This window comes from Callithrix jacchus, chromosome 5 (assembly GCF_049354715.1).
Source record: "Callithrix jacchus isolate 240 chromosome 5, calJac240_pri, whole genome shotgun sequence".
Classification (NCBI taxonomy): Eukaryota; Metazoa; Chordata; class Mammalia; order Primates; family Cebidae; genus Callithrix; species Callithrix jacchus.
In genome coordinates, this window is record NC_133506.1 from 4,171,641 (window position 1) to 4,194,996 (window position 23,356).

A 23,356-nucleotide genomic window follows, 5' to 3' on the forward strand; every position below is an offset into this window, starting at 1 on the left:
TCTCACTCTGTCACCCAGGCTGGAGTGCAGTGGCACGATCTCCGCTTACTGCAACCTCCACCTCCTAGGTTCCAGCGATTCTCCTGCCTCCTGAGAAATTGAGATTACAGATGTGCACCACCACACTAGGCTAATTTTTGTGTTTTTAGTAGAGATAGGGTTTCACCATGTTGACCAGGCTGGTCTCTCACCCCTGACCTTGAGTGATCCACCTTCCTTGGCTTCCCAAAATGCTGGAATTATAGATGTGAGCCACTGTGCCCAGCCTATTTACCACTTTTCTACTATCCTTTCTTTTCATGACTCAGACCTTCTCTCTAAAGGATTTCCTTTAGAATGTCCTGTAATGCAGGTGTGTGCTTGGCACACATTCCCAGGTTTTGTTTATATGAAAATGACTTTATTCCACCGCCTTTGTTTGACCTTTGGGTGATATTTTTGCTGGGTGTATGGTTCTAGGTTGATGGTTACTTTCTTACTATGTTGAAAAATTTTTCCATTTTCTTCTGATTTCATTATCGTTAAGAAGTAATCTGTCAGTTGTTCTTTATAGATATCTTGTTTTGGTTTTCACTTTGGCTGTCTCCTCCTTTTAAAAACTTTTCGTTATGGAAAACTTTCATTATGGAAGACATAAAAGTAGAGAAAATAGTATAATGAACTAGATGTGCCCTTCACCCAGCTTTAATTATTATTTACACAGATTCTGGCTGCATTCGAGATCTTTTTTCCCTTTGTTGTTCTGCAGTTTTACCATAATGTACATAAATGTAGATTTGATTTCATTTCCTTCCTTCCTTCCTCCCTCCCTCCCTCTTTCCTTCCCTCCCTCCCTCCCTCCCTCCCTCTCCTTCCATCTCTCCCTGCCTTCCGCCTCCCCCTCCCCCTGCCCCTCCCTCTCTCTCTCTCTTCTTTTCTTTTCATTGCCCAGGCTGGAGTGCAGTTGTGTGATCTCAGCTCACTGCAGCTTCTCCCTCCCAGGTTCAAGTAATTCTCCTGCCTCAGCCTCCCAGGTATCTGGGATTATAGGTGTGCACCACCACACCCAGCTAAGTTTTTGTATTTTTTGTAGAGACAGGGTTTTGCCATGTTGACCAGGCTGGTTTTGAACTCCTGGACTCAAGTGATCCACCCACCTCAGCCTCCCAAAGTGCTGGTATTACAAGCGTGAGCCACCATGCCCGGCCTACATAGGGACCTTTCATCAGACTCCCACTTGGGGCAGGTCTGGCCTTTGTCTCCTATTCCCCCTCTGCAGGAAGGAGGGGAATTTTGAAGCTTAGGGTCACCAGTTGTTTTCAGCGACAGGGCCACTCAGGATATCGGTTTAGCTATATTTCCAAGTACAGAACCTTCACGTCTTTTTAAAAGTTCTAAATATTGCATAATAAGTTGAAATAGATAAATGAACAAAATACAGGTAATAACCACCATTGCCCCTTTCCCCCAGGTATGACAGGTGATTGGGAGACAGACAGAGTGACAAATGGAATGAGTATGGGCTTTGGAATCAAAGATACCCAGCCCTACCACCTACTAGATGGGAGGCCTGGGGCAAGTCACTTTTTCTCATGGAACCTCAGTATCTTCATCTGACAAGGAGGTAGTAGTACTTAGTTAGTGCTTAGTACACAATAGGGACGTAAAAAAAATAGCCACTGTTCTTGTGATGCACCAAAAGAAAAAAAAAAACCCATAAACTTAACACTGTATAAATGTGTGGGATTAAAGGACTCTTTTTTCACTAGGTGGCTCTAGCTCCTTCCCAGTGAGCCACCCCAATGGAGTGAGGTTTTTTTGTTTTCGTTTGTTTTTACCCATGAAATAGCCTCAGGAGGTCCTGAGAACATGTGCCATCCCCCCAACAGAGTGTTTAGTTTTAACTCACATGGGGAAAGCTTCTTGGTCCATTGGTCTTTCCCTTTGGACTGTGACATTTGCTTTCTGTGCCATCCGTAGTGGTAGGAGGACTCCTGTCTGCTCATCTGCTCTCCAAGAAGGCTGGGGTAGAAGTAGAGGCTGGATGGCCCTGTTCGGGACCTCTCCTGAGAATGGCTGAAGAGGCAGCCCGAAAACTCCTCCCAGGTAAGACCCACAGAGATGGGAGAGAGATGAAGTCCAGTAGGTCTTGCTTCCCTTGCTGAAGATGAGAGTGCCAGTGCTGAATTAATTCCTGGTATTTCTCACCACGTGTATTTGGTATTTCTACCCCCAGGCACCCACCATGGAAATCAGGAGCATCCTGGGCATTTAAGGGCCTGCTGGGGCCCTGTCTCGGGATGTATGAATTGACCTTATTATTGTTTGCAGGGGATGGTGAAGGTGGCAAGCCTGGTGGGTGGAAGGCCATTGTCCTTACTTTGAATGAGCCCATTTGTCCCCACCCAAGTACTACAGTTATTCCACCCACTGCGGGAATAACAGCGGCCCAGGGAAGGGTGTTAGTGTGAACATCAACAGCCCTGGATTTTTTTTTTTTTTTTTTTTTTTTTTTTTGAGACAGAGTTTTGCTCTTGTTTCCCAGGCTGGAGTGCAATGACACAATCTTGGCTCACTGCAACCTCCACCTCACAGGTTGAAGGGATTCTCCTGCCTCATCCTCCCGAGTAGCTGGGATTACAGGCATGTGCCACTACATCTGGCTAATTTTGTATTTTTAGTAGAGACAGGGTTTCTCCATGTTGCTCAGGCTAATCTTGAACTTCTGATCTCAGGTGATCCGCCTGCTTCAGCCTCCCAAAGTGCTAGGATTACAGGTGTGAGCCACCACGCCCAGCCCTGGATTTTAGACTCAGCTCTGCCAGCCAACGTCTTGACCAGGCCACTTTTTCTCTTTTTCACAGTTTGTTGTTTGTTTGTTTGTTTGTGATAGAGTCTCGCTCTGTCCCCCAGGCTGGAGTTCAGTGGACCTATCTCAGCTCACTGCAACCTCTGCCTCCCAGGTTCAAACGATTCATCTGCCTCAGCCTCCCTAGTAGCTGGCATTACAGGCGCCCGCCACCATGCTTGGCTAATTTATGTATTTTTAATAGAGACGAAGTTTCACCATGTTGGCCAGGCTGGTCTCAAACTCCTAACCTCAAGTGATTTCCCGTCTTGGCTTTCCAAAGTGCTGGAATTACAGGCATGAGCCACTGTTCCCAGCTTCTCTCCACAGTTTAATTTCTCCATCTATTGAATGAGAATCATAATTTCCATCTCACTACCACATTGGGTTTCGGGGAGGCTAAAATGAGGTCAGGAAGGAGAAACTGTTTAGAGAACCTCCAACACTTTTAAAACGAGAGGGATTTGTTTTGTGGCTAATCCGTGTCCAGGGCTGCAGGCCAAGCCTTCATGTTTTTGTCTAGTTGGGCAGTAACACCAGGCTCAGGAGCATCAACTGGACACTCTGTTCCCTTCAGGGTGTGGTGGAGGCTCTGAGGACTGTTCACACCCAGACACGTCACCCTGTGCTTTCCACCAGCCTCTTGGCCATCTCACTTATTTATCCCTTTCTTTTTTTTTTTTGAGACAGGGTCTTGCTCTATCGCCCAGGCTAGAGTGCAGTGGTGTGATCATGGCTCACTGCAGCCTCGAACTTCTGGGCTCAGTTGATTCTCCCACCTCAGCCTCCTGAGTAGCTGGGATTACAGGCACACACCACCACGCGTGGCTACCTTTTTTTTTTTTGTAGAGATGGGGTTTTGCCATGTTGCCCAGGCTGGTCTTGAAATCCCGGGATCAAGTGATCTACCTGCCTCGGCCTCCCAAAGCGTCGGGATTACAGGCGTGAGCCCCCACACCCGGCCTTTTTATCCCTCTCACGCAGCACTTGCCTCTGCTTCTGGGGAGAGCTGAAGATAGTGGGTGAGCCGGGTTCAGGTCTCATTCATGGCTCATGGCGTGAGCATCTTCTTGCAGACATTGTGTCCTGTGTGATTCATCCTTGGAGGAAACCCTGGAAACTCTGCCTAGCTGCTCCTCCTTTATTATTTACTTATTTTTGGTCATTGGTCATTTTATTAAAAAAGGTCAAGAAACAGGATTTTGTCCCTCCCCTTCTTTTTAATACGGCCTGACTTTTCTGAAATATTCCTTAGAGACCTTCCTGGTTGCGGCTCACTCTCCCATTGGTGCCTCCCAGATAGCAAGTGTCTTATCTGTGGCAGACAGAGTTGCTAGACCCTGTGGTTCTTGGAAGTGTCGAGACCTTTGTTCGCAGTTTGGTGACGCACAGGCTGCTCTAGAGTTGTTTGACTTTAGGCTCAGAGAGGAAATCTCTGCCTCTGACTGGTTGTCCAGTTCTCATCTTGAATCAGAAGGCACGCGAGTGGGGAAGGGAAAGAACTGGACTGGGGCTAGGAGTGGGCATGGGGCAGGTGTTACCATCCCAGCTCTGTTTGACTCTATGTGGCCTTTAGCTGAATCACCTTTTTTTTTTTTTTTTTCCTGAGATGGGGTCTCCCTCTCTCACCAAGGCTGGAGTGCAGTGGCTTGGTCTTGGCTCATTGCAACCTCTGCTTCCCAGATTCCAGGGATTCTCCTGCCTCAACCTCCTGAGCAGCCAGGATCACAGGCATGCGCCACCAGACCCACCCAATTTTTGTATTGTTAGTAGAGACAGGGTTTTACTATGTTAGCCAGGATGGTCTCGATCTCCTGACCTCGTGAGTTGCCTCCCAAAGTGCTGGGATTTTGGCCTCCCAAAGTGCTGGGATTACAGGCATGAGCCACTGCACCCGGCTGAGGCTGACGGAATCACTTCCTTACAGGGATGGTTTTCCCTACCTGTAAATTGATGGCAATACTCTATCAGTGGCTTAGTGGTTGATATCGTGTTTTGCTTCCTTTTAAAAATAATTTAGCCCCTATACTCTTTATTTAAAGCAGGGATCTTTATTTAAAGTCTATGAATGGCTTTGTTTATTTTTATTATTACTTGGAGACAGAGTCTTGCTCTGTCACCCAGGCTGGAGTGCGGGGTGTAATCTCAGCTCACTGCAGCCCCTGCCTCCTGGGTCCAAACGATTCTCATGCCTCAGCCTCCCTCCCAAATAGCCGGAATTACAGGTGTGCCCCACCACGCCTGTCTAATTTTGTGTATTTAGTAGAAACAGGGTTTTACCATGTTGGCCAGGCTGGTGTTGAACTCCCGGCCTCAAGTGATCCTCCTGCTTGGCCTCCCAAAGTGCTGGGATTATAGGCATGAGTCAAAAGTCTATGAATGGCTTTGAACAGGGCTTACTCTTGTCATTGTGCCACAGCCCCACCATTTTCTGTGGCTTAAACCTTGCCTGCGTCACAATAACTTACCTGCTGGGGCTTGGAAGGCATAGGGTAAAATAAATAGAAGTAGCTAAAGCACGCTAGCTAAAGTGAGTGTGTGTGGACCACAGCCTGCTCCATGCCCCTTATCATGGGCGGGAACCCAAGGGTCGTGCAGAGCAGTGTTTGGCAGCATCTGGGCGGGGTGGCTGTTCAGGGCCCTCCAGTTATAACAATTACTCTTCTCTGTCTCAGACCCTAGCGGGGCACCCAGGAGTAAGAGAGAAGTGCTGGCTAAGGTCTCAGGCTTTGGGCATATATCAAAACCGTCCCTGTCCCCCTGCTTCCGTCTGGGATCATCATTTTCCAATTGTTCAGCCTTTCAGACCCCCACTGGCATGCCATATGGAACGGTGAACTTCCTTCATGGTGTGAACCCAGGAGAGACCCCTGTCACCTGTACGGCAGGGATTGGAACCTTCATTGTTGAATTTGCCACCCTGAGCAGCCTCACTGGTGACCCCGTGTTCGAAGATGTGGCCAGAGTGGCCCTGATGCACCTCTGGGAGAGCCGGTCAGATATCGGGCTGGTAGGTTCGCAGCTGCCCTTCCTGTTTGAGTCAAGTCTGCCGCCTTGGCCCCTGCTTATGAGGCCCCAGGCTCTGAGCAATAAGTTGCAATCAAGCCAAGGAAAACTCAGGGTGACCTTGGGAGTGGCCCAGGGATTGGGCTCAGGACACCAAAAATAGACCAAGCCTCCAATTCAAGTTTGGTTTGGAGTGGGGAAGAGAGTGGGAAAGCACATTTCTCTGGTAAGGAGCGGGAGCTGCATTAAGCTATGACCACTTGAGATTCTCATTTCTAGGAAGAGGGTCATATGTTTCCTGCTCCTGACTCACTTAGTGACTTTAGATCATCAGCTCATCGGGCCTTCATTTTTAGTATCTATCTGTATTTATAAAACTGTGTTTCTTAGGACACCATGTCTGAGAGATACTGAATGGCTGTTGCATGAAAAAATAAGTCCTGGCCAATTAAGTTAGGGGAATATTACAATATCCCTCCCCTTTTTTGGAGCGTCACAATGCACATGAGCAGAATTAAAATCTTCTAGTGAAGAAATCCATTCAACTTTGCTTAACATTTCCCAAACTTATTTAACACCAGAACCTCCCTTTATCTTCCAGTCCCATTAACCCATGACCACACTTTGGACCAGATGATCTCTAAGGTCAGTTTCAGCTTCTAAATGGGATAATCCAATGAGATTAACAGTAATTGAGCCAGAGCCATCCAGGACGTAACAATGGATTTACTCAGAACTGGATTCAAGCCCCGGCCTTGCTGCATCGAAACTGCAGCAAGTCACTGAGCAAGTCACTCAACCTCCCTGGTCCTCTGTTACTTCTGCAGTAACGTTAATGGATTAATACCAATTTTACTGAGTCACTGACTTAGGAAGACTCCGTTCAGGTCTAGGCACATTTTATGCGGAGTCTGGTGCTAATTCAGCTTGAAAAGTGAAGCTTGTGTGAGGACCCCTTGAAAATCCCTTAAGCAGGCGCCCAACCTCCCGGAGGAGACCTGTAATAAATCTCTTAGTAAGTCTAACTCAGGCAGGTTTTGCTCCAGCAGTGGGACTGTAGTGGACTCTGTTGGTGCTGTGCCCATATCCTCTCAACTCTTACCATTTCCATGTACACTGGCCAGTCTTCCAGCTGCCATCACCTGGGCCTCTTTGCCTGTGGGTCTCCTCTGGTGCCTGAAGCCACTCTGATTGTCTTTAGCTGACAAGCAGAGTGGCTCCAGGCACCAGAGGAGACCCACAGGCAAAGAGGCCCAGATTTAATGCTACCCATGGGTAGCTCTGTAGCCAGTGACTGATACCGTTGGGAGTTGGTGATAAGCATTCCAGCTCCCTGCCCCTTGGGTGGGATCACTCCAAGGCTCGAGCTCTACACTGAATTCCTGAGCTCCGCAGCAGGATTGAACTCCAGTTCCCACGGTGGAAACCTGCCTCTTGGCATACCCCTTCGATGCTGCCTCCTTTGCCCCGCCTCCCTTTCCCTTTCCTCTGTTGGTGTTTACAGGGACTCACCTTTCAAATCAACTACTTTCTGTCTTCCTTGCTGAGGGTGTGCTCCTGGGGGAACCTAAACTCACACAGGATAGTTAGCTATTTCTTTGAGTACCAACTGAAGTTACTGGCTTCCATGAGGGTCTAAGCTATATGAAAAGTACATATCTTTATTTATTTTTGAGACAGAGTTTTGCCCTGTCACCCTTCACCTCCTGGGTTCAAGTGATTCTCTGTCTCCTGAGTAGCTGGGACTATAGACACACACCACCATACCTGGCTAATTTTTGTGTTTTTAGTAGAGATAGGGTTCTTGAGGTCACTTGAGGTCATGTTAGCCAAGCTGGTCTTGAACTCCTGACCACAAGTGATCCACTTTGCCTCAGCCTCCCAAAGTGCTGGGATTACAGTTGTGACCCAAGGTGCTTGGCCAGCATTGGCAATTTTTGGCTGTCTCTACAGAGACCGAACAATTAAAAAAAGGTCAAAGGATATAACAAAAGGTTCTCAGTGACATTGGTGAAGTCCCCTTTTGTCCCTGTCTCCAGCTATTCACCTTAGAACCACTCTGTCTTCTTGGTGGTTGTTCTTCTTGTTTTTTTTTTGAGACGGAGTTTCGCTCTTGTTACCCAGGCTGGAGTGCAATGGCGCGATCTCGGCTCACTGCAGCCTCCGCCTCCTGGGTTCAGGCAATTCTCCTGCCTCAGCCTCCTGAGTAGCTGGGATTACAGGCACGTGCCACCATGCCCAGCTAATTTTTTGTATTTTTAGTAGAGATGGGGTTTCACCATGTTGACCAGGTTGGTCTCGATCTCTCGACCTCGTGATCCACCCGCCTCGGCCTCCCAAAGTGCTGGGATTACAGGCTTGAGCCACCACGCCCGGCCCCGGATGTTCTTCTTGAGTTAATTTATGGGAATATGTAAAGCACGTCAGTGTCTTCAGATACAGGAATCACGTGCTTAATGCTGAGAAATTAGACAGATTGTGGGAACAGCAAATTCTCATCTTCCATCTCACACTCCAGACAGGACATAAACACTCCAAATCATTTTTTGCTCAGTGTGTATAATTAAGTCCTGATAAATGTGCATGAGATGCATCTCTACTATACAGATGTACAGAAAGGCTGGCCATGATCCAGCCTTGCCCTTCCCTCTCACGGTCTGCATGTCTCCCAAGAAGCACTGGGGTTCCTACCTTGCATCTCCCTGCGCAGTCAGGGTTGGGGGTGAGTAGATTCTTCTTTGGCCATTGGCCTCCCCCTTGAGACCATGTGTCTTTCTTGCTCTCTCAGGTCGGCAACCACATTGATGTGCTCACTGGCAAGTGGGTGGCCCAGGACGCGGGCATCGGGGCTGGTGTGGACTCCTACTTTGAGTATTTGGTGAAAGGAGCCATCCTGCTTCAGGATGAGAAGCTCATGGCCATGTTCCTAGGTAAAAAGGGCAGGGTAAGGGAGCTTTCCCCCTGATTTTTCTTGTTGATGTGTGGTTTGTTTATAAACTTTCTTTTTTTTTTTTTTTTTTTTTTTTTTTTTGAGACAGAGTCTTGCTCTATCTCCCAAGCTGGATTATAGTGGCACAATCTTGGCTCACTGCAACCTCTGCCTCCTGGGTTCAAGCAATTCTCATGCCCCAGCCTCCTGAGTAGCTGGGACTACAGGTGCACACCACCATACCCAGCTAATTTTTGTATTTTTAGTAGAAATGGGTTTCATCATGTTGGCCAGGCTGGTCTCAAACTCTTGAGCTCAGGTGACCTGCCCGCCTCGGCCTCCCAAAGTGCTGGAATTACAGGCGTGCCCAGCCTGAGTGCCTGCAGAATCAGTTCTGAATACCCAAGGCTGCATTCAGAGCCACTGTGGACTTACGCTGCCTGCTTCATGCCTGCTATACCACTTCATGCCTTCTTGCAAGAGCCAACTGAAGGATGCGGCATTCTCTGTGTGTGGCCCTGGATTTCTTAACTCCTGGCCATTGCACATGGTGTCTTCTTTGCCTAGAATATCTTTTCTCCTATCTTCCTGTGGCCAAGTTCTTTTCACCCTTCAAAGCCTAGCTTAAATGTCACTTGCCTAGAAAGTAGCTTGATCCTTCTTCAGAATATAGGACCTTCAACATCTTTTTTGTAGTTAGCTTTCATCAATAGTTACAGCTTAGCCAGGTGTGGTGGCTCATGCCTGTAATACCAGCACTTTGGGAGGCCAAGGTGGGTGGATCACGAGATCAGACGTTCAAGACCAGCCTGGCCAACATGGTGAAACCCCGTCTCTACTAAAAATACAAAAAAATTAGCTGGGCATCGTGGTGTGCACCTGTAATCCCAGCTACTCGGGAGGCTGAGTCAGGAGAATCACTTGAATCCAGGAGGTGGAGTTTGCAGTGAGCAGAGATCAAGCCATTGCACTCCAGCCTGGGTGACAGAGCAAGACTCTGTCTCAAAAAAAAAAAAAAAAAACAGAGTTACAGCTCTGCCAATTGAGTATAGGATCTATGCCTTATTCATCTTATGTTTCCCACAGTGCTTTACATGTGGTAGGTAATAGATTAATGCCTGTTGAATAAATACATCTTACCCTCTAGGCCCGTAGACACTAGCAATATCAAGGAATAGTTGAACACCTAATGACTATGATTATTATAGCTGTGGTAGTCCCCTGTTATCCCCAGTTTTGATTTCCATGGTCAACTGCAGTCTGAAAATAGGTGAGTACAGTCAGATAAAATATTTTGAGGCTGGGTACAGTGGCTCACGCCTGTCATCCCAATGCTTTGGGCGGGAGGATTGCTTAAGGCCAGGAGTTTGAGACCAGCCTGGGCAATATAGCAAGACCCCATCTAAAAAAAAAAAAAAGATATTTTGAGAAACCAAATTCAGATAATTTCTTTGCTGTCTCTTACCGAAAAGACAAATTCACATAACTTCTATACCATGTATTGTTATAATTGTTCTGTTTTATTATTAGTTATTGTTCTTCATCTCTTCCCATTCCTAATTTATAAATTAAATTTTTTTGGCTGGGCACAGTGGCTCATGCCTGTAATCCCAGCGCTTTGGTAGGCTGCTGCAAGACAATTGCTTGACCCCAGGAGTTTGAGATCGGCCTGGGCAACATGGTGAGACCTTATCTCTACAAAAAAAAAAAAAAAAAAATTAGCTGGGCATGGTGGTGCATGCCTGTGGTCCCAGCTACTTGGAAGGCTGACTAAGGTGGAGGAGTGCTTAAGCCTGGGAGGTCGAGGGTGCAGTGAGCCATGATCATACCACTACACTTCAGCCTGAGTGACAGAGTAAGACCCTGTCTCAAAAATAAAAAATTTTTTGAACATTAATGAATTAAACTTTCTCATAGATATGTATGTATAGGAAAACAGTAGTCACGCGTTGCTTAGTGACAGGGATACGTTCTGAGAATTGCATCATTAGGTGATTTCATCATGTGCAAACATCATAGGGTGTACTTAAGCAAACCTAGAGGGTATAGCCGACTGCATACCAGGCTGTGTGGTGTAGCCTATTGCTACCAGGGTACAGACAGCATGTTACTCTGTACAGCATGTTACTCTACTGAATACTGTCGACAATTGTAATAGAATGGTAAGGATTTATGTATCTAACCACAGAAAAAGTACAGTACAAATACAGTGTAAAAGATAAAAAGTGGTCCACCTACCATGAGTGAAGTTTACAGGAGAGGAAGTTGCTCTGGGTGAGTCAGTGAGTGGCGAGTAAATGCCAAAGCCTGAGTCATTACACTGCTGTAAACTATAAATACTATACACGTAGGCTACACTAAATTTATTTAAATTTTTTTTTCTTCCTCCAGTAATAATTTTTTTTTTTTTTTTTTTTTTGAAATTGAGTCTCCCTCTGTCGCCCAGGCTGGAGCGCAGTGGTGTGATCTTGGCTTACTGCAACCTCGCCTCCCAGGTTCAAGCAATTCTCCTGCCTCAGTCTTCTGAGTAACTGGGACTACAGGCACACACCACCACGCCTGGCTAATTTTTGTATTTTTAATAGAGACGGGGTTTCACCGTGTTGGCCAGGTTGGTCACAAACTCCTGACCTCAGGTGATCTCCACCCACCTCTGCCTCCCAAAGCACTGGGATTACAGGCATGAGCCACCGTGCCTGGCCTCCAATAATAGATTAATGTTAGCTTACTGTAACTTTTTTACTTTATAAACTTTAAAATTTTTAAACACTTTTGACTCATATGTAATAACTCTCAGCTTAAAACACATTATGGCCAGGCATGGTGGCTCATGCCTGTAATCTCAGCACTTTGGGAGGCCGAGATGGGCATATCACAAGGTCAGGAGATTGAAACCATCCTGGCCAACATGGTGAAATGCTGTCTCTACTGAAAATTAGCTGGGCATGGTGACACGTGCCTGTAGTCCCAGCTACTTGGGAGGTTGAGGCAGGAGAATTGTTTTGAACTCAGGAGGTGGAGGTTGCAGTGAGCTGAGATCGTGCCACTGCACTCCAGCCTGGAGACAGAGCAAGACTCTGTCTCAAAAAAAAGAAACACATTGTATAGCTATTCAGAAATATTTTTTAATATCCTTATTCGCTGAGCTTTTTTCTACTTTTATTTTGTTTTTACCTTTTAAACTTTTTTGTTAAAAACTAAGATTCAAACATGCATTAGCCTAGGCCTACACAGGGTCAAGATCATCAGTGTCACTGTCTTCCACTCCCCCATGTTGTCCTACTAGAAGGTCTTCCGGGGAAGTAACACTCAGAGAGCTGTCATCTCCTGTGATAACAGTGCCTTCTGGAATTCCTCAAAGGACCTGCCTGAAGCTGTTCACAGTTGACCTTTTCTATATAAGTGGAAGGAGTACTCTAATGATGAAAGGATAGTATAATAAATACATAAACCAATAATTAGTTGTTTATTATCAAATATCATGTACTGTATATAATCGTGTATGCTATACTTTTATGACTGGCAGCACAGATTTGTTTTTTGAGACGGAGTTTCGCTCTTGTTACCCAGGCTGGAGTGCAATGGCGCGATCTCGGCTCACCGCAACCTCCACCTCCTGGGTTCAGGCAACTCTCCTGCCTCAGCCTCCTGAGTAGCTGGGATTACAGGCACGCGCCACCATGCCCAGCTAATTTTTTGTATTTTAGTAGAGACGGGGTTTCACCATGTTGACCAGGTTGGTCTCGATCTCTCGACCTCGTGATCCACCCGCCTCGGCCTATCAAAGTGCTGGGATTACAGGCTTGAGCCACCGCACCCGGCCTGCTCTATTATAATCTTACAGGACCTAATATCACAAGGTCAGGAGATTGAAACCATCCTGGCCAACATGGTGAAATGCTGTCTCTACTGAAGATTAGCTGGGCATGATGATGAAAGAATACTATAATAAATACATAAACATACAGTTCAGAGTTGACCGGTATGTTGTTATGTGGCGCATGACTGTATACAGAGTTGATTTAGTACTGTCCATGGTTTCAGACATCCACTGAGGGTCTTGGAAAGTATTCCCCTCAAATAAGGGGAGACTAGTATACTCATTTATTCAAAAAATACTTCTTGAATACCATGGATGTGGCAAGCCATGTGCCAACCTCCGAACATGGACTGCTTCATATCATCCTTACAACTCTTGTTATCTTATTTATTTGCATGTGTATTTGATACTTTGTTCATTCAGAAAATGTTTATTGCTTGTACTAGTGTGGGGGATTCTGCAAGGAACAAAACAAAGTCCCAGGTCTCATGGATTTACAATCTAGGGGAGAGATAAGAGGGATAAATTCAAGTTCCCACTAGAATGTAAGTTCTCTGAGGGCTGGACTTTGTCTTGTTTACAACCATATAGGTGCTTGGTACCTAGTAGGTGCTCAGCAAATGTTCGTTGTATAAATCCCACAGCTGCATAACATTACTGTGCTAGTCCATTTTCATGCTGCTGATAAAGACACAGTCAAGGCTGGGTAATTTATAAAGAAAAAGAAGTTTAATGGACTCACAGTTCCACATGACTGGGGAGGCCTCACAATCATGGCAGAGGTGAAAGGCACATCTTATGTGGTGGCAGGCAAGAGAGAATGAGAGCCAAGTGAAAGGGGTTTCCCCTGATAAAACCATCAGATCTCATGAGACTTACTCACTACCACGAGAATTGTATGGGGGAGACCACCACCATGATTCAGTTATCTCCCACCAGGTCCCTTCTACAACACATGGGAATTATGGGACCTACAATTCAAGATGAGATGTAGGTGGGGACACAACCAAACATATTAATTACTTTCCCCATTTTATAGATAATAGGGCTGTGGCTTATAAGGGAAAAACCTGCCCCAGGTCAGGGCTAGCAAGTGGTAGAGCTGAAGATCCAGGAATTTGAGCCTGGAAATTTGACTCCAGAATCCATGCTCCTTTCTAGTCACCTTGCCTCATTGCATCCTGGCACTCTTTCAAAAGTATAAGTCCTCACTTCTGCTATCCAGGCCTGCCTTTTGTCCATGCCTCTCCCTAATCACTCATTTGTCCATGATCTCATCTCCCCAACTGCAGAGTATAACAAAGCCATCCGGAACTACACCCGCTTCGATGACTGGTACCTGTGGGTGCAGATGTACAAGGGGACTGTGTCCATGCCAGTCTTCCAGTCCCTGGAGGCCTACTGGCCTGGTCTTCAGGTAGGAATGATCAAAAAATGTGGATCTGGCAAAGCAAGCTCATTTTGATGTTTAAGTCAAATAAGATATTTTGTGAGTTGCTTGAGTACTCTTTCTGGAGGGACAGGTTGAGGATGGGAGAGAGACCTAGAATGAATTAGATTTAGAGTTCTGCCAAATTGAGTGTCAGGAACCGAGCTTCCAGTTTGCCATGGAATGTCGTAGTCCTTAAAAGTTCACAATACATTTCCAGTCTGGGCAGGAACAGCCATTGGCAACGGCTGTTTCTCCACTGGGCATTTCTGTCCGAGCTTGACAATGGGCCTCAGGAAGGGCGGGAAGCAGCTCATGCCGCTCTGCCATCTTGTTATTTTCCCATTACATGGTCTGATAGAGTTGCAGCCAGAAGAATCTTAGAGCTCATCTAATCTACTCCCTTTGGTGTTCCAAAACAGTGCATGTACCAAAATGTTCTTATAATCTAGATTTTTTAAAATTTTAAGAAAAAGTAGTCCCACCTGGGCAACATAGCAAGACCTCATCTCTACAAAAAAATCAAAAATTAGCTGAGTGTGGTGGCACATGCCTGTAGTCCCAGCTACAGGAGAGACTGCAGTGAAAGGATTGCTTGAGCCCAGGAGATCAAGGCTGCAGTGAACCATGATCACACCACTGCAGCCTGGGCAACAGAGTGAGACCCTGCCTCAAAAAAAAAAAACCAAAAAAACAAAATGACCACCAGATTTCTATCCAGAATAACCGGCTAGACATTATGTCATTTACCAAGAAGGGAAAAAGGCCAGAGTAGGAAGACAACTTTGTGGGAAAGCAGGGGAACCAAGAAATTTGTTTAGGAGATGCCAAGTTTGTTCTGTCCATGAGACATCCAGTGAAGATGTCAAGGTCACCTGCTTCCTTGTTAGATTACATTAGTAGTAATGGCTGCTTAGCAATAGCTGGTAAAATTATGGATGCATATATACTTTGACCCAGAGATCCTAATTCTGAAAATGTCCCTTACATACAACACTTTACATCTGTTTGATGTGACATATATACAGATTTATTGCCACATTAGTTGTTGGAACCAAGTCAAATAAAAATATCTGAAAGCCAAATTTCTGAATCTGAAAATATGGAGATAATTAATATCCCTATTAATAAGAAACCAAAGGCTATTTTTTAGTGTTGGGAAAATAACATCTACTCATGCATAAAGAAACTCTGGAAAATTATACAAGACACCAGTAATGGTTATCTGAGGCAGGGCATAATGGGTCATGCTTGTAATCCCAGCCCATTGGGAGGCTGAGGTAGGTAGATCACTTGAGCCCAGGAGTTTGAGGCTAACCGAGCAACAAAGTGAGAACCCCCCCATCTCTTCAGAAAATAAAAAAATTAGCCAGGAGTTGTGGAGTGTACCTGTGGTCCCAGCTACATGGGAGGCTGAGGTAGGAGGATCTCTTAAACCTAGGAGGTCAAGGCTGCAGTGAATCATAACTGTGCCATTGCACTCCAGCCTGGGTGACAGAGCCAGACCCTGTCTCCAAAACAAAAATGGTTATCTGTTAGGGGTGTGGTGTGGGAGTGAGACTTAGGACAAACTTTTCCCTATTCTTAGAATTTTGAACTAGCTGGCTGAATTCTAAAACTTAATAGCTGACATTTACTCAGAAGATTTAGGGACTTAATATACAATCTGTGTTCCTTCCAACAACGTATGAGATAGGTGGTGTATTTCACGTCTCATAGATAAGGCTCAGCGAAGTCCAGTGCCTTGCTCAGCACCACACTGAGTAACTGGCAGACTCAGGGATTAATTCAAGGCCTTTTTGGCCCCACAGATTTTACTTTGTCTTTTCTTGAGGTTGTCTGTGGGTTTTATTTTTTTTAGACAGAGTTTCACTCTTGTTGCCCGGGCTGGAATGCAGTGATGTGATCTCGGCTTATCGCAACTTCTGCCTCTTGGGTTCAAGTGATTCTTCTGCCTCAGCCTCCTGAGTAGCTAGGATTACAGACCTGCACCACCACACCCAGCGAGTTTTTGTATTTTTAGTAGAGACGGGGTTTCTCCATGTTGGTCAGGCTGGTCTCAAACTCCTGACCTCAGGTGATCCACCCACCTCGGCCTCCCAAAGTGCTGGGATTACAGGCGTGAGCCACCGCACCCGGCCTGTCTCTGGGATTTTATGCCTGCTGTCTACCTGCCTGACAGCCACTTTCTCCCACAGAGCCTCATTGGAGACATTGACAATGCCATGAGGACCTTCCTCAACTACTACACCGTATGGAAGCAGTTTGGGGGGCTCCCAGAATTCTACAACATTCCTCAGGGATATACAGTGGAGAAGCGAGAGGGCTACCCGCTTCGGCCAGGTGAGCAGCATTTCTGGCTCTCGTCATCATCTGCCTGCAGGCTCTGGTCCCTGAAACCCCAAACCCTCTCTACAAGGCTTCATGCTCCACAACTGCTCATAAGTTCATGTTTTTCCCCCTTTCTGTTCCTTCCAGTGGCTCTGGGTGGTTTTCTTACTAGGAGTTAATTATCCTTGTGTTTTCAGATATGGAAACTGAGGCCTAGTGGGATGAAATGGCTTGCCCCTGGCTCTTAAGTGCAGGAGCTAGGCTCCTAACTAAATCCTATGCTCTTTCAAATCAGGAAATGAGTGAGAAGGAAAAGGCCAAGGTTGACTCCTTTTGATCTCCTGCCATCAGGATTCCAGAAGTGTAGGCAAACTTCCTTAGGCCGTGGGTCAGATAAATTATGCTTACATGTATGGAATGTTAGAACTTTGGACAGGCCTTAGGAATTACCTAGTCTCTTCCACCTCCCCCTTTACATCTCAGAATCAAGCAAAGGACTATACATGAAACACTGTCTTATATTCCTTTCTAGCCCCGATGCCCTCTGATTCACTTCAGGGAAGCTGAAAATTGTGAGGAGGGGAAGAAAAAGGGGGACAAAGGAAGGAAGCTTAGTCAGCACACATAGTCATCCCCTCACCCTAAAACGGGCCATGAGCCCATTTTTTTACACATTTCTCACTTTCCCACCTGAATTGCCTTTTAGCCATGGGACAGGCCTTCCTAGTGGCTTCTGCTTATCCTGCCTTCCCCTACCCCATTTCCTTCCTCTTCTAACTCAAGTGATTATTGTAGGAGGTGTGGAGGGGACCAGGAGAGGGAGTAAACAGCACATTAGTCACTTTTCTCTCCTTAGAGGCCACTGTTCTTGGTGTTTCCCATGTATTTGTTCTAATGGCATGTTTTTAAAACCAGAAACTCAGGCCAGGCCTGGTGGCTCACACCTGTAATCCCAGCACTTTGAGAGGCCAAGGTGGGCAGATTACCTGAGGTCAGGAGTTGAAGACTTCCTCACCAATATGGTTAAACCCTGTCTCTACTAAAAATACAAAAATTAGTCAGGCAGGGTGGCAGATGCCTGTAGTCCCAGCTACTTGGGAGGCCAAGACAGGAGAATTGCTTGAACCTGGAAGATGGAGCTTGCAGTGAGCCGAGATCGCACCACTGCACTCCAGCCTGGGTGACAGAGGGAGATTCTGTCTCAAAAAAAAAAAAAAATGAAAAGAAGAAAAGGAAAGTCCAGGAAGGGACAGGTTGTCTGCATGTGTCACAGAGGCATATAAACTTAACCCAAGGAGCCTGGCCTTTATAAATAAATAAGTAAAAATAAGGCACCGCTGTCAGGAATCCAGGAGTCATCCTTTCTACCCCAAACAATGACAAATAGGAGATAAGGACTACTCTTTCACTGGATTGGCCAGAGCCTTATACTCTCATATGTTTCTGATCAGCGGTGTTGGAGCACAGAGCCTGGCCTAAAGGCTTCTGTAGGCTTTTACTTCTAATTCCAAATCTAAACTTCAGGCTGTCGCCTCCCTCTAGAGCAGGGATCCCCAACTCTCAGGCCATGCACCAATACCAGTCTGTAGCCTGTTAGAAACCAGGTCTTGTCAGGTGCAGTGGCTCACGGCAATAATCCCAGTGCTTTGGGAGGCTGAGGCGGGTAGATCACGAGGGCAAGAGTTCAAGACCAGCCTGACCAACATAGTGAAACCCCATCTCTACTAAAAATACAAAAAATTAATCAGGCATGGTGGCACACCCTGTAATCCCACCTACTCAGGAGGCTGAGGCAGGAGGATCGCTTGAACCCAGGAGATGAAGGTTGCAGTGAGCCGAGACGGCACCACTGCAGTCCAGCCTGGGTGACAGAGTGAGACTCCATCTCAAAAAAACAAAGAAAAAAGAAACTAGGTCACACAGCAGGAGGTGAGCAGCCCATGAGTGAGTGAGCTTCATCTGTATTTACAGCCGCTCCTCATCGCTCGAGTTGCTGCCTGAGATCCACCTCCTGTCAGGTCAGCCGTGGCATTAGATGCTCATAGGAGCAAGAACCGTATTGTGAACTGCGCATTTGAGACATCTAGGTTACATGCTCCTTATCAGAAGCTAATGCCTGACGATCTCTCAGTATCTCCCATATCTCCATCACCCCTAGATGAGCTTGCAGGAAAACAAGCTCAGGGCTCTTAATGATTCTACATTATGGTGGATTGTATAATTATTTCATTGTATATTACAATGTAATAATAATATAAAGTACACGATAAATGTAATGCACTTGAATTATCCCAAAACCATCCCCTACAACCCTAGTTCATGGAAAAATTGTCTTCCATGACACTGGTCCCTGGTGCCAAAAAGGTTGGGGACCACTGCTCTACAGAGTTGGTCAGATGCACAGGAAAGAGTGAAGCAGTAACTAACATACTCATGCATGAGGAGAGAAGCACCATGGCTGGGCATGGGGCTCTGGCCCCAGCAGCTGCTAGAAGCAGAAGAGGGCTGGGTGCAGTGGCTCATGTTTGTAATCCCAGCACTTTGGAAGGTCAAGGCGGGTGAATCAACTGAGGTCAGGAGTTCGAGACCAGCTTGACAATGTGGCAAAACCCCATCTCTACTAAAAATACAAAAATTAGCTAGGCATAGTCATGGGCACCTGCAATCCTAGCTACTCAGGAGGCTGAGACAGGAGAATTGCTTGAATCCGGGAGGTGGAGGTTGCAGTGAGCCAAGATCGTGCCACTGCACTCCAGCCTGGGTGACAGAGTGAGACTCCATCTCAAAAAAACAAACAAAAAGAAGAGGAGGCCTCCCGTGAGAGCACTGTCTTTTCTGCCTTTGAACACACAGAATGTGTTCATCTAGCAGTGAGTGTGCCCTAGTCTGTGCCTTAGAATATGAGCAATTAGATTAGCAATTGTCTAGAGGTCTGTAAGGGGAGAAGAGGAGGAAGTAAGAGAGAACTGGGGAGATAGGCAGAGACCTTTTCTCTAAAATGAGAACTAGAGGCTGGGTGCGTGCAGTGACTCACGCCTATAATTTCAGCACTTTAGGAGGCCAAGGCAGGCCTTGAGGTCAGGAGTTTGAGACAAGCCTGGCCAACATGACGAAACTCTGTCTCCACTAAAAATACAAAAATTAGCCAGGACCGTAATCCCAACTACTTGGGAGGTTGAGGCATGAGAATTGCTTGAATGTGGGTGGTGGAGATTGCAGTGAGTGGAGATTGTACCACAGCACTCCAGCCTGGGTGACAGAGCGAGAGTCTGTCACAAAAAATAATAATAAATAAAATAAAAACTAGAGTTTGCAGCAATAAACCAAAAGGGAGAGAAGCACTGATCAAGCCCAGGGGTAAACAGAACAGAAGATTGCGGGAGACGATGGTATAGAAAGGGGACAGGGGTTCTTCTCTCTTAGAAAAGGTGGATAAGGTAGAAAGCATATTGAGCTGAAGTCACCCTTGAAGTCAGGTCTACAAAAGTTCTTCAGGTATTTGAAAGCAATAAACACATTTTCCTGGATTTTCTTTTCTCTAGAATAAATATTCTCATCTGGACCCATTCCTGTTGGCTATCACTCATCTTAAGATAGAGCTCATGTCTTAACAGCAAGTTCCAGTTGAGCAAGACAAAACATCATTTTCTTCTGGGCATAGTGAACTGACGACTACATCTTTGTTAGACTGATGTTTTGGTGTTTTTTGTTGTTGTTTGTTCATTTGTTTGCTTTGAGATAAGGTCTCACTCTGTCAACCAGGCTGACGTGCTGCAGTGGCTCGCTCACACCTCACTGCAGCCTCAAACTCCTGGGCTCAAGTGATCCCCCTACCTCAGCCTCCTGAGTAGCTGGGACTACAGATGCATGCCACACCCAGCTAATTATTTTTATTTTTTGTAGAGGCAAGATCTCGCTATGTTGCCCAGGCTGGCCTCAAACTCCTGGGCTCACACGATCGTCTCCCCTTGGCCTCCCAAAGCGGTGGAATTACTGGCATGAACCACCGTGCCTGGCCTGCTGTTGGTTCTTAGCCTTCATCTTTTGGCCTATCCTATCTCAGAAAGAGCCTTATGATGCCCGGCTCTTACTCTTCTTTTGAGTTTTAGAATTAGGTTAGACTCTGAGTGACAGAAAAAAAAAAGTACTTAATTAGGATAGAAATTTTTTCTCTCACGTTCTGAGCCTATATGGCTCGCCATGGTGTCCTTAATCCCACCTAGCTGTTAGAATAATTGCTGGCATTGGCAGCCAGGCAGCCTGTGTTTAGCTGAAGTTTGGAATTCTGCGACTAAGGAGAAAACGGGGAACAGATATTGGGAAATGGGAAACAGCCTCTGCCACCTTCTCTACCCCAGATCCTGGCTACCTTTCTCTCCCTTAGGGTGGGAATCACTGGTCAGCCTGAATGCTGGTCTCTGCTGAGCTTCACGCTTTGGGTATACTGGCTCTGAAATTCAGCATTGGATGAGGTATCCTGTGTTCCTACTAGTTGGGGCCTTATGGACAAGCTATGGAGGAGAGTAGTCCCTCACTGCCCTAAGAGGCCCCAGGCCATCCCTGTGCAGCCACTGAGTGAGGAGGGTCTGCTTTGGACTTTGCAGAACTCATTGAAAGCGCAATGTACCTCTACCGTGCCACGGGGGATCCCACCCTCCTAGAACTTGGAAGAGATGCTGTGGAATCCATTGAAAAAATCAGCAAGGTGGAGTGCGGATTTGCAACAGTAAGTGTCTTCATGGCCCCAAGAACTGGGAAGTTTTCCCATTGCTGCTAAAAAGCCTCTTCAGGAGTAGAGCTTTGGGAGTTCTGATGTATCGGCATTAGAAGGGACCTTGGAGATAGACATTATGCCTGTATTTTACAGATGGGGAGACCAAAGAACAGAGACGCTAAGTGCCTTGCTAAAGATCTCACAGCTAGCAGAGGTAGAGCTAAGATTGGTTCCTCAGGATCTTGACCCAGGCCCTTGCCATTCCTCCCACATCAGAGATCCTTGATCTGTTTGAATTGTTGACTTTGAAAAGGTGAGTTTTGTAAAAGGTTTTGTTAGGGAAATCCAGAGTCCCATAGCCCTATATTCAGACCTGGGACTCCTTAACAAAGCAGTCCTACTTAGTCTTGCAGATATTTATTGAATGTCTTTCACATGCCAGGCACTCTGCTAGCCCAAGGGTTATAGCAGTGACCCTGCTCTCACAGAGCTTACATTTTAATGAGAAAAAAACCATGAATGTGTGTCCTGTAGACAGAAGGCCAGTGTGGCTGGAGTGGAGTAAGCAAGGAGAAAAGTGAGAAGAGATGAGGTCCCAGAGGTAGGCAGGGGCTAGATCACACAGGGCTTTGTGTAAGCCACAGGAAAGAGTTTGGCTTTTTTTCTCCTTGGAATGTGAAGCCTTGGTAGGATTTACGGCAGAGTAGTGACATGATCTGATTTGTGTTTTAGAAAGATCGCTCTGGCTGCTCTGTGGAGAATAGATTGAAAGGTCAAAGGTGAGAGTTATCTCACATCCATATAGGACCCAAGCAGGCAAGATATAAATAACCATTACGGATATAGAAGGAAATGGTCTGGAAGAAAACTCCCCGGAAAGCCTACAGAGTTGGGGTTGGGGTGTGGAATTCAAAACTACAACAAAAAACTTATTTTGCTCTTGGAGTATGTTTGAATTAGAATTAAAAAAAAAACAAAAAACTTATTTTACAAAATAATGTGATTGTATTCTATAAGTAAAATATAGATAAGTGTAGGGGAAGAGAGAAGACCTGCATGTGGAGGGGCAAAAATAAAGCCCTGATATGATTTGGTTTCTAATATGCTGTATTGTGTGAAAAACCAAAATGACAAGCCTACTGGGGTTTTCCTGGGAATGCCGGGCTCATTTCCATGAATGTGAAGCCCTTTGGAGGTCTTCCATGGTGACGGGAACAGGCATCTGACCTTTGTCAAACAGGGCAAGAAAATAGTAGTCTTGATATGTCAAGACCATATTTGAGTCATATTTTTAAATGTAAGATAAAGTCCACTGAGAATGTTTTGTTTAAAAGCATTACTAATTCTGAGAAGCTAAAATAAATGTTTGTAGCAAGTAATCTTAGTCATCCATGCCTGAAAACTCAGCTGAAATTCTCTAAATAAGACTCCTTACTAAAACAATGTCAATGGTTTTCATCCACAGCAGTTGATCTAGTTAGTAAGTGTCGATACTTTGGGTCTGAATGGAGGGGAAAAAAAAGACTCCTTATTAGTTGCTTACAAAAACTTGGGAATCACCTGAATGCCCTTCCAGGGAGGTAGCTAAGTAAATGGTGATACATTTTCACAGTGGAATGCTGTGCCATCATTAAAAGGGACAATTAGCTTTATGTTTATAGTCACAAAAAGGCTGGATAAACGAGATAGGATATTGTCCTGTCATAGGGGAAGGTTATTGGAGACCTTTCTGGTGAGGAAGCCTTTGAGCAGAGACTCGAAGGAACGGAGGGAGCAAGCTGTGAGGAAAACGAGGCAGAGTGCTCCAGGCTGAAAGAACCACAGATGCAAAGAACCCGAGGCAGGAGTATGTGCTAGCTCAGGACAGAAAGGCAGCAGCTGGAGCTCTTGGAGAGGTAAGAGGTGAGGGCAGGGAGGGAGGGAGCAGGGACCAGGTCATGACTTCCGTTTTTATCCTGCATGAAATGGAGGGTTCACAGGAAGTGTTGAATAGAGAACCGACAGGAAGATTTATGGTATAAATATACTGCAGGGGCCGGGTGCGTGTCTCACCCCTGTCATCCTGGCACTTTGGGAGGCCAAGGCAGGAGGAATTGCTTGAGCCCGGGATTTCGAGACCAGCCTGGGCAACACGGTGAGACCCCATCTCTATTTTTAAAAATAGTACAAAAATAAATACACTGTAGGGCTAAGGATGAAAGCTGGAAGCCTATTTGGAAACTGATGTGAGATAATCCAGACCAGGCTGGGCAACATGGTGAAACTCCATCTCTACTTTTTAAAATAGTAAATAAGTAAGT

General features: G+C 45.9%; 1 protein-coding gene and 1 non-coding gene across 6 annotated transcripts in view; both read left to right on the plus strand.

The window, feature by feature from the left end:
- EDEM2 (ER degradation enhancing alpha-mannosidase like protein 2) overlaps positions 1 to 23,356 on the plus strand; it is a 31,384-nt gene that overhangs the window by 7,222 nt on the left and 806 nt on the right. For 2 of the 5 annotated variants that reach the window (XM_054255070.2, XM_002747251.7), the window contains 6 exons: positions 1,960 to 2,085; positions 5,626 to 5,837; positions 8,622 to 8,763; positions 13,875 to 13,999; positions 16,210 to 16,354; positions 20,947 to 21,068. In XM_054255070.2, coding sequence (XP_054111045.1) covers positions 1,960 to 2,085; positions 5,626 to 5,837; positions 8,622 to 8,763; positions 13,875 to 13,999; positions 16,210 to 16,354; positions 20,947 to 21,068 — 872 coding nt within the window. Of the gene's footprint in view, positions 1 to 1,959; positions 2,086 to 5,625; positions 5,838 to 8,621; positions 8,764 to 13,874; positions 14,000 to 16,209; positions 16,355 to 20,946; positions 21,069 to 22,763; positions 22,952 to 23,088; positions 23,191 to 23,356 lie in introns of all 5 variants that reach the window. The other 3 variants (XR_013535020.1, XM_054255068.2, XM_078371054.1) reach the window with 3 other exon arrangements.
- On the plus strand, positions 22,491 to 22,565 carry LOC118154347 (small nucleolar RNA SNORD56). Its single transcript, XR_004744214.1, has one exon. It is a non-coding gene; the product is annotated as a small nucleolar RNA SNORD56 (small nucleolar RNA).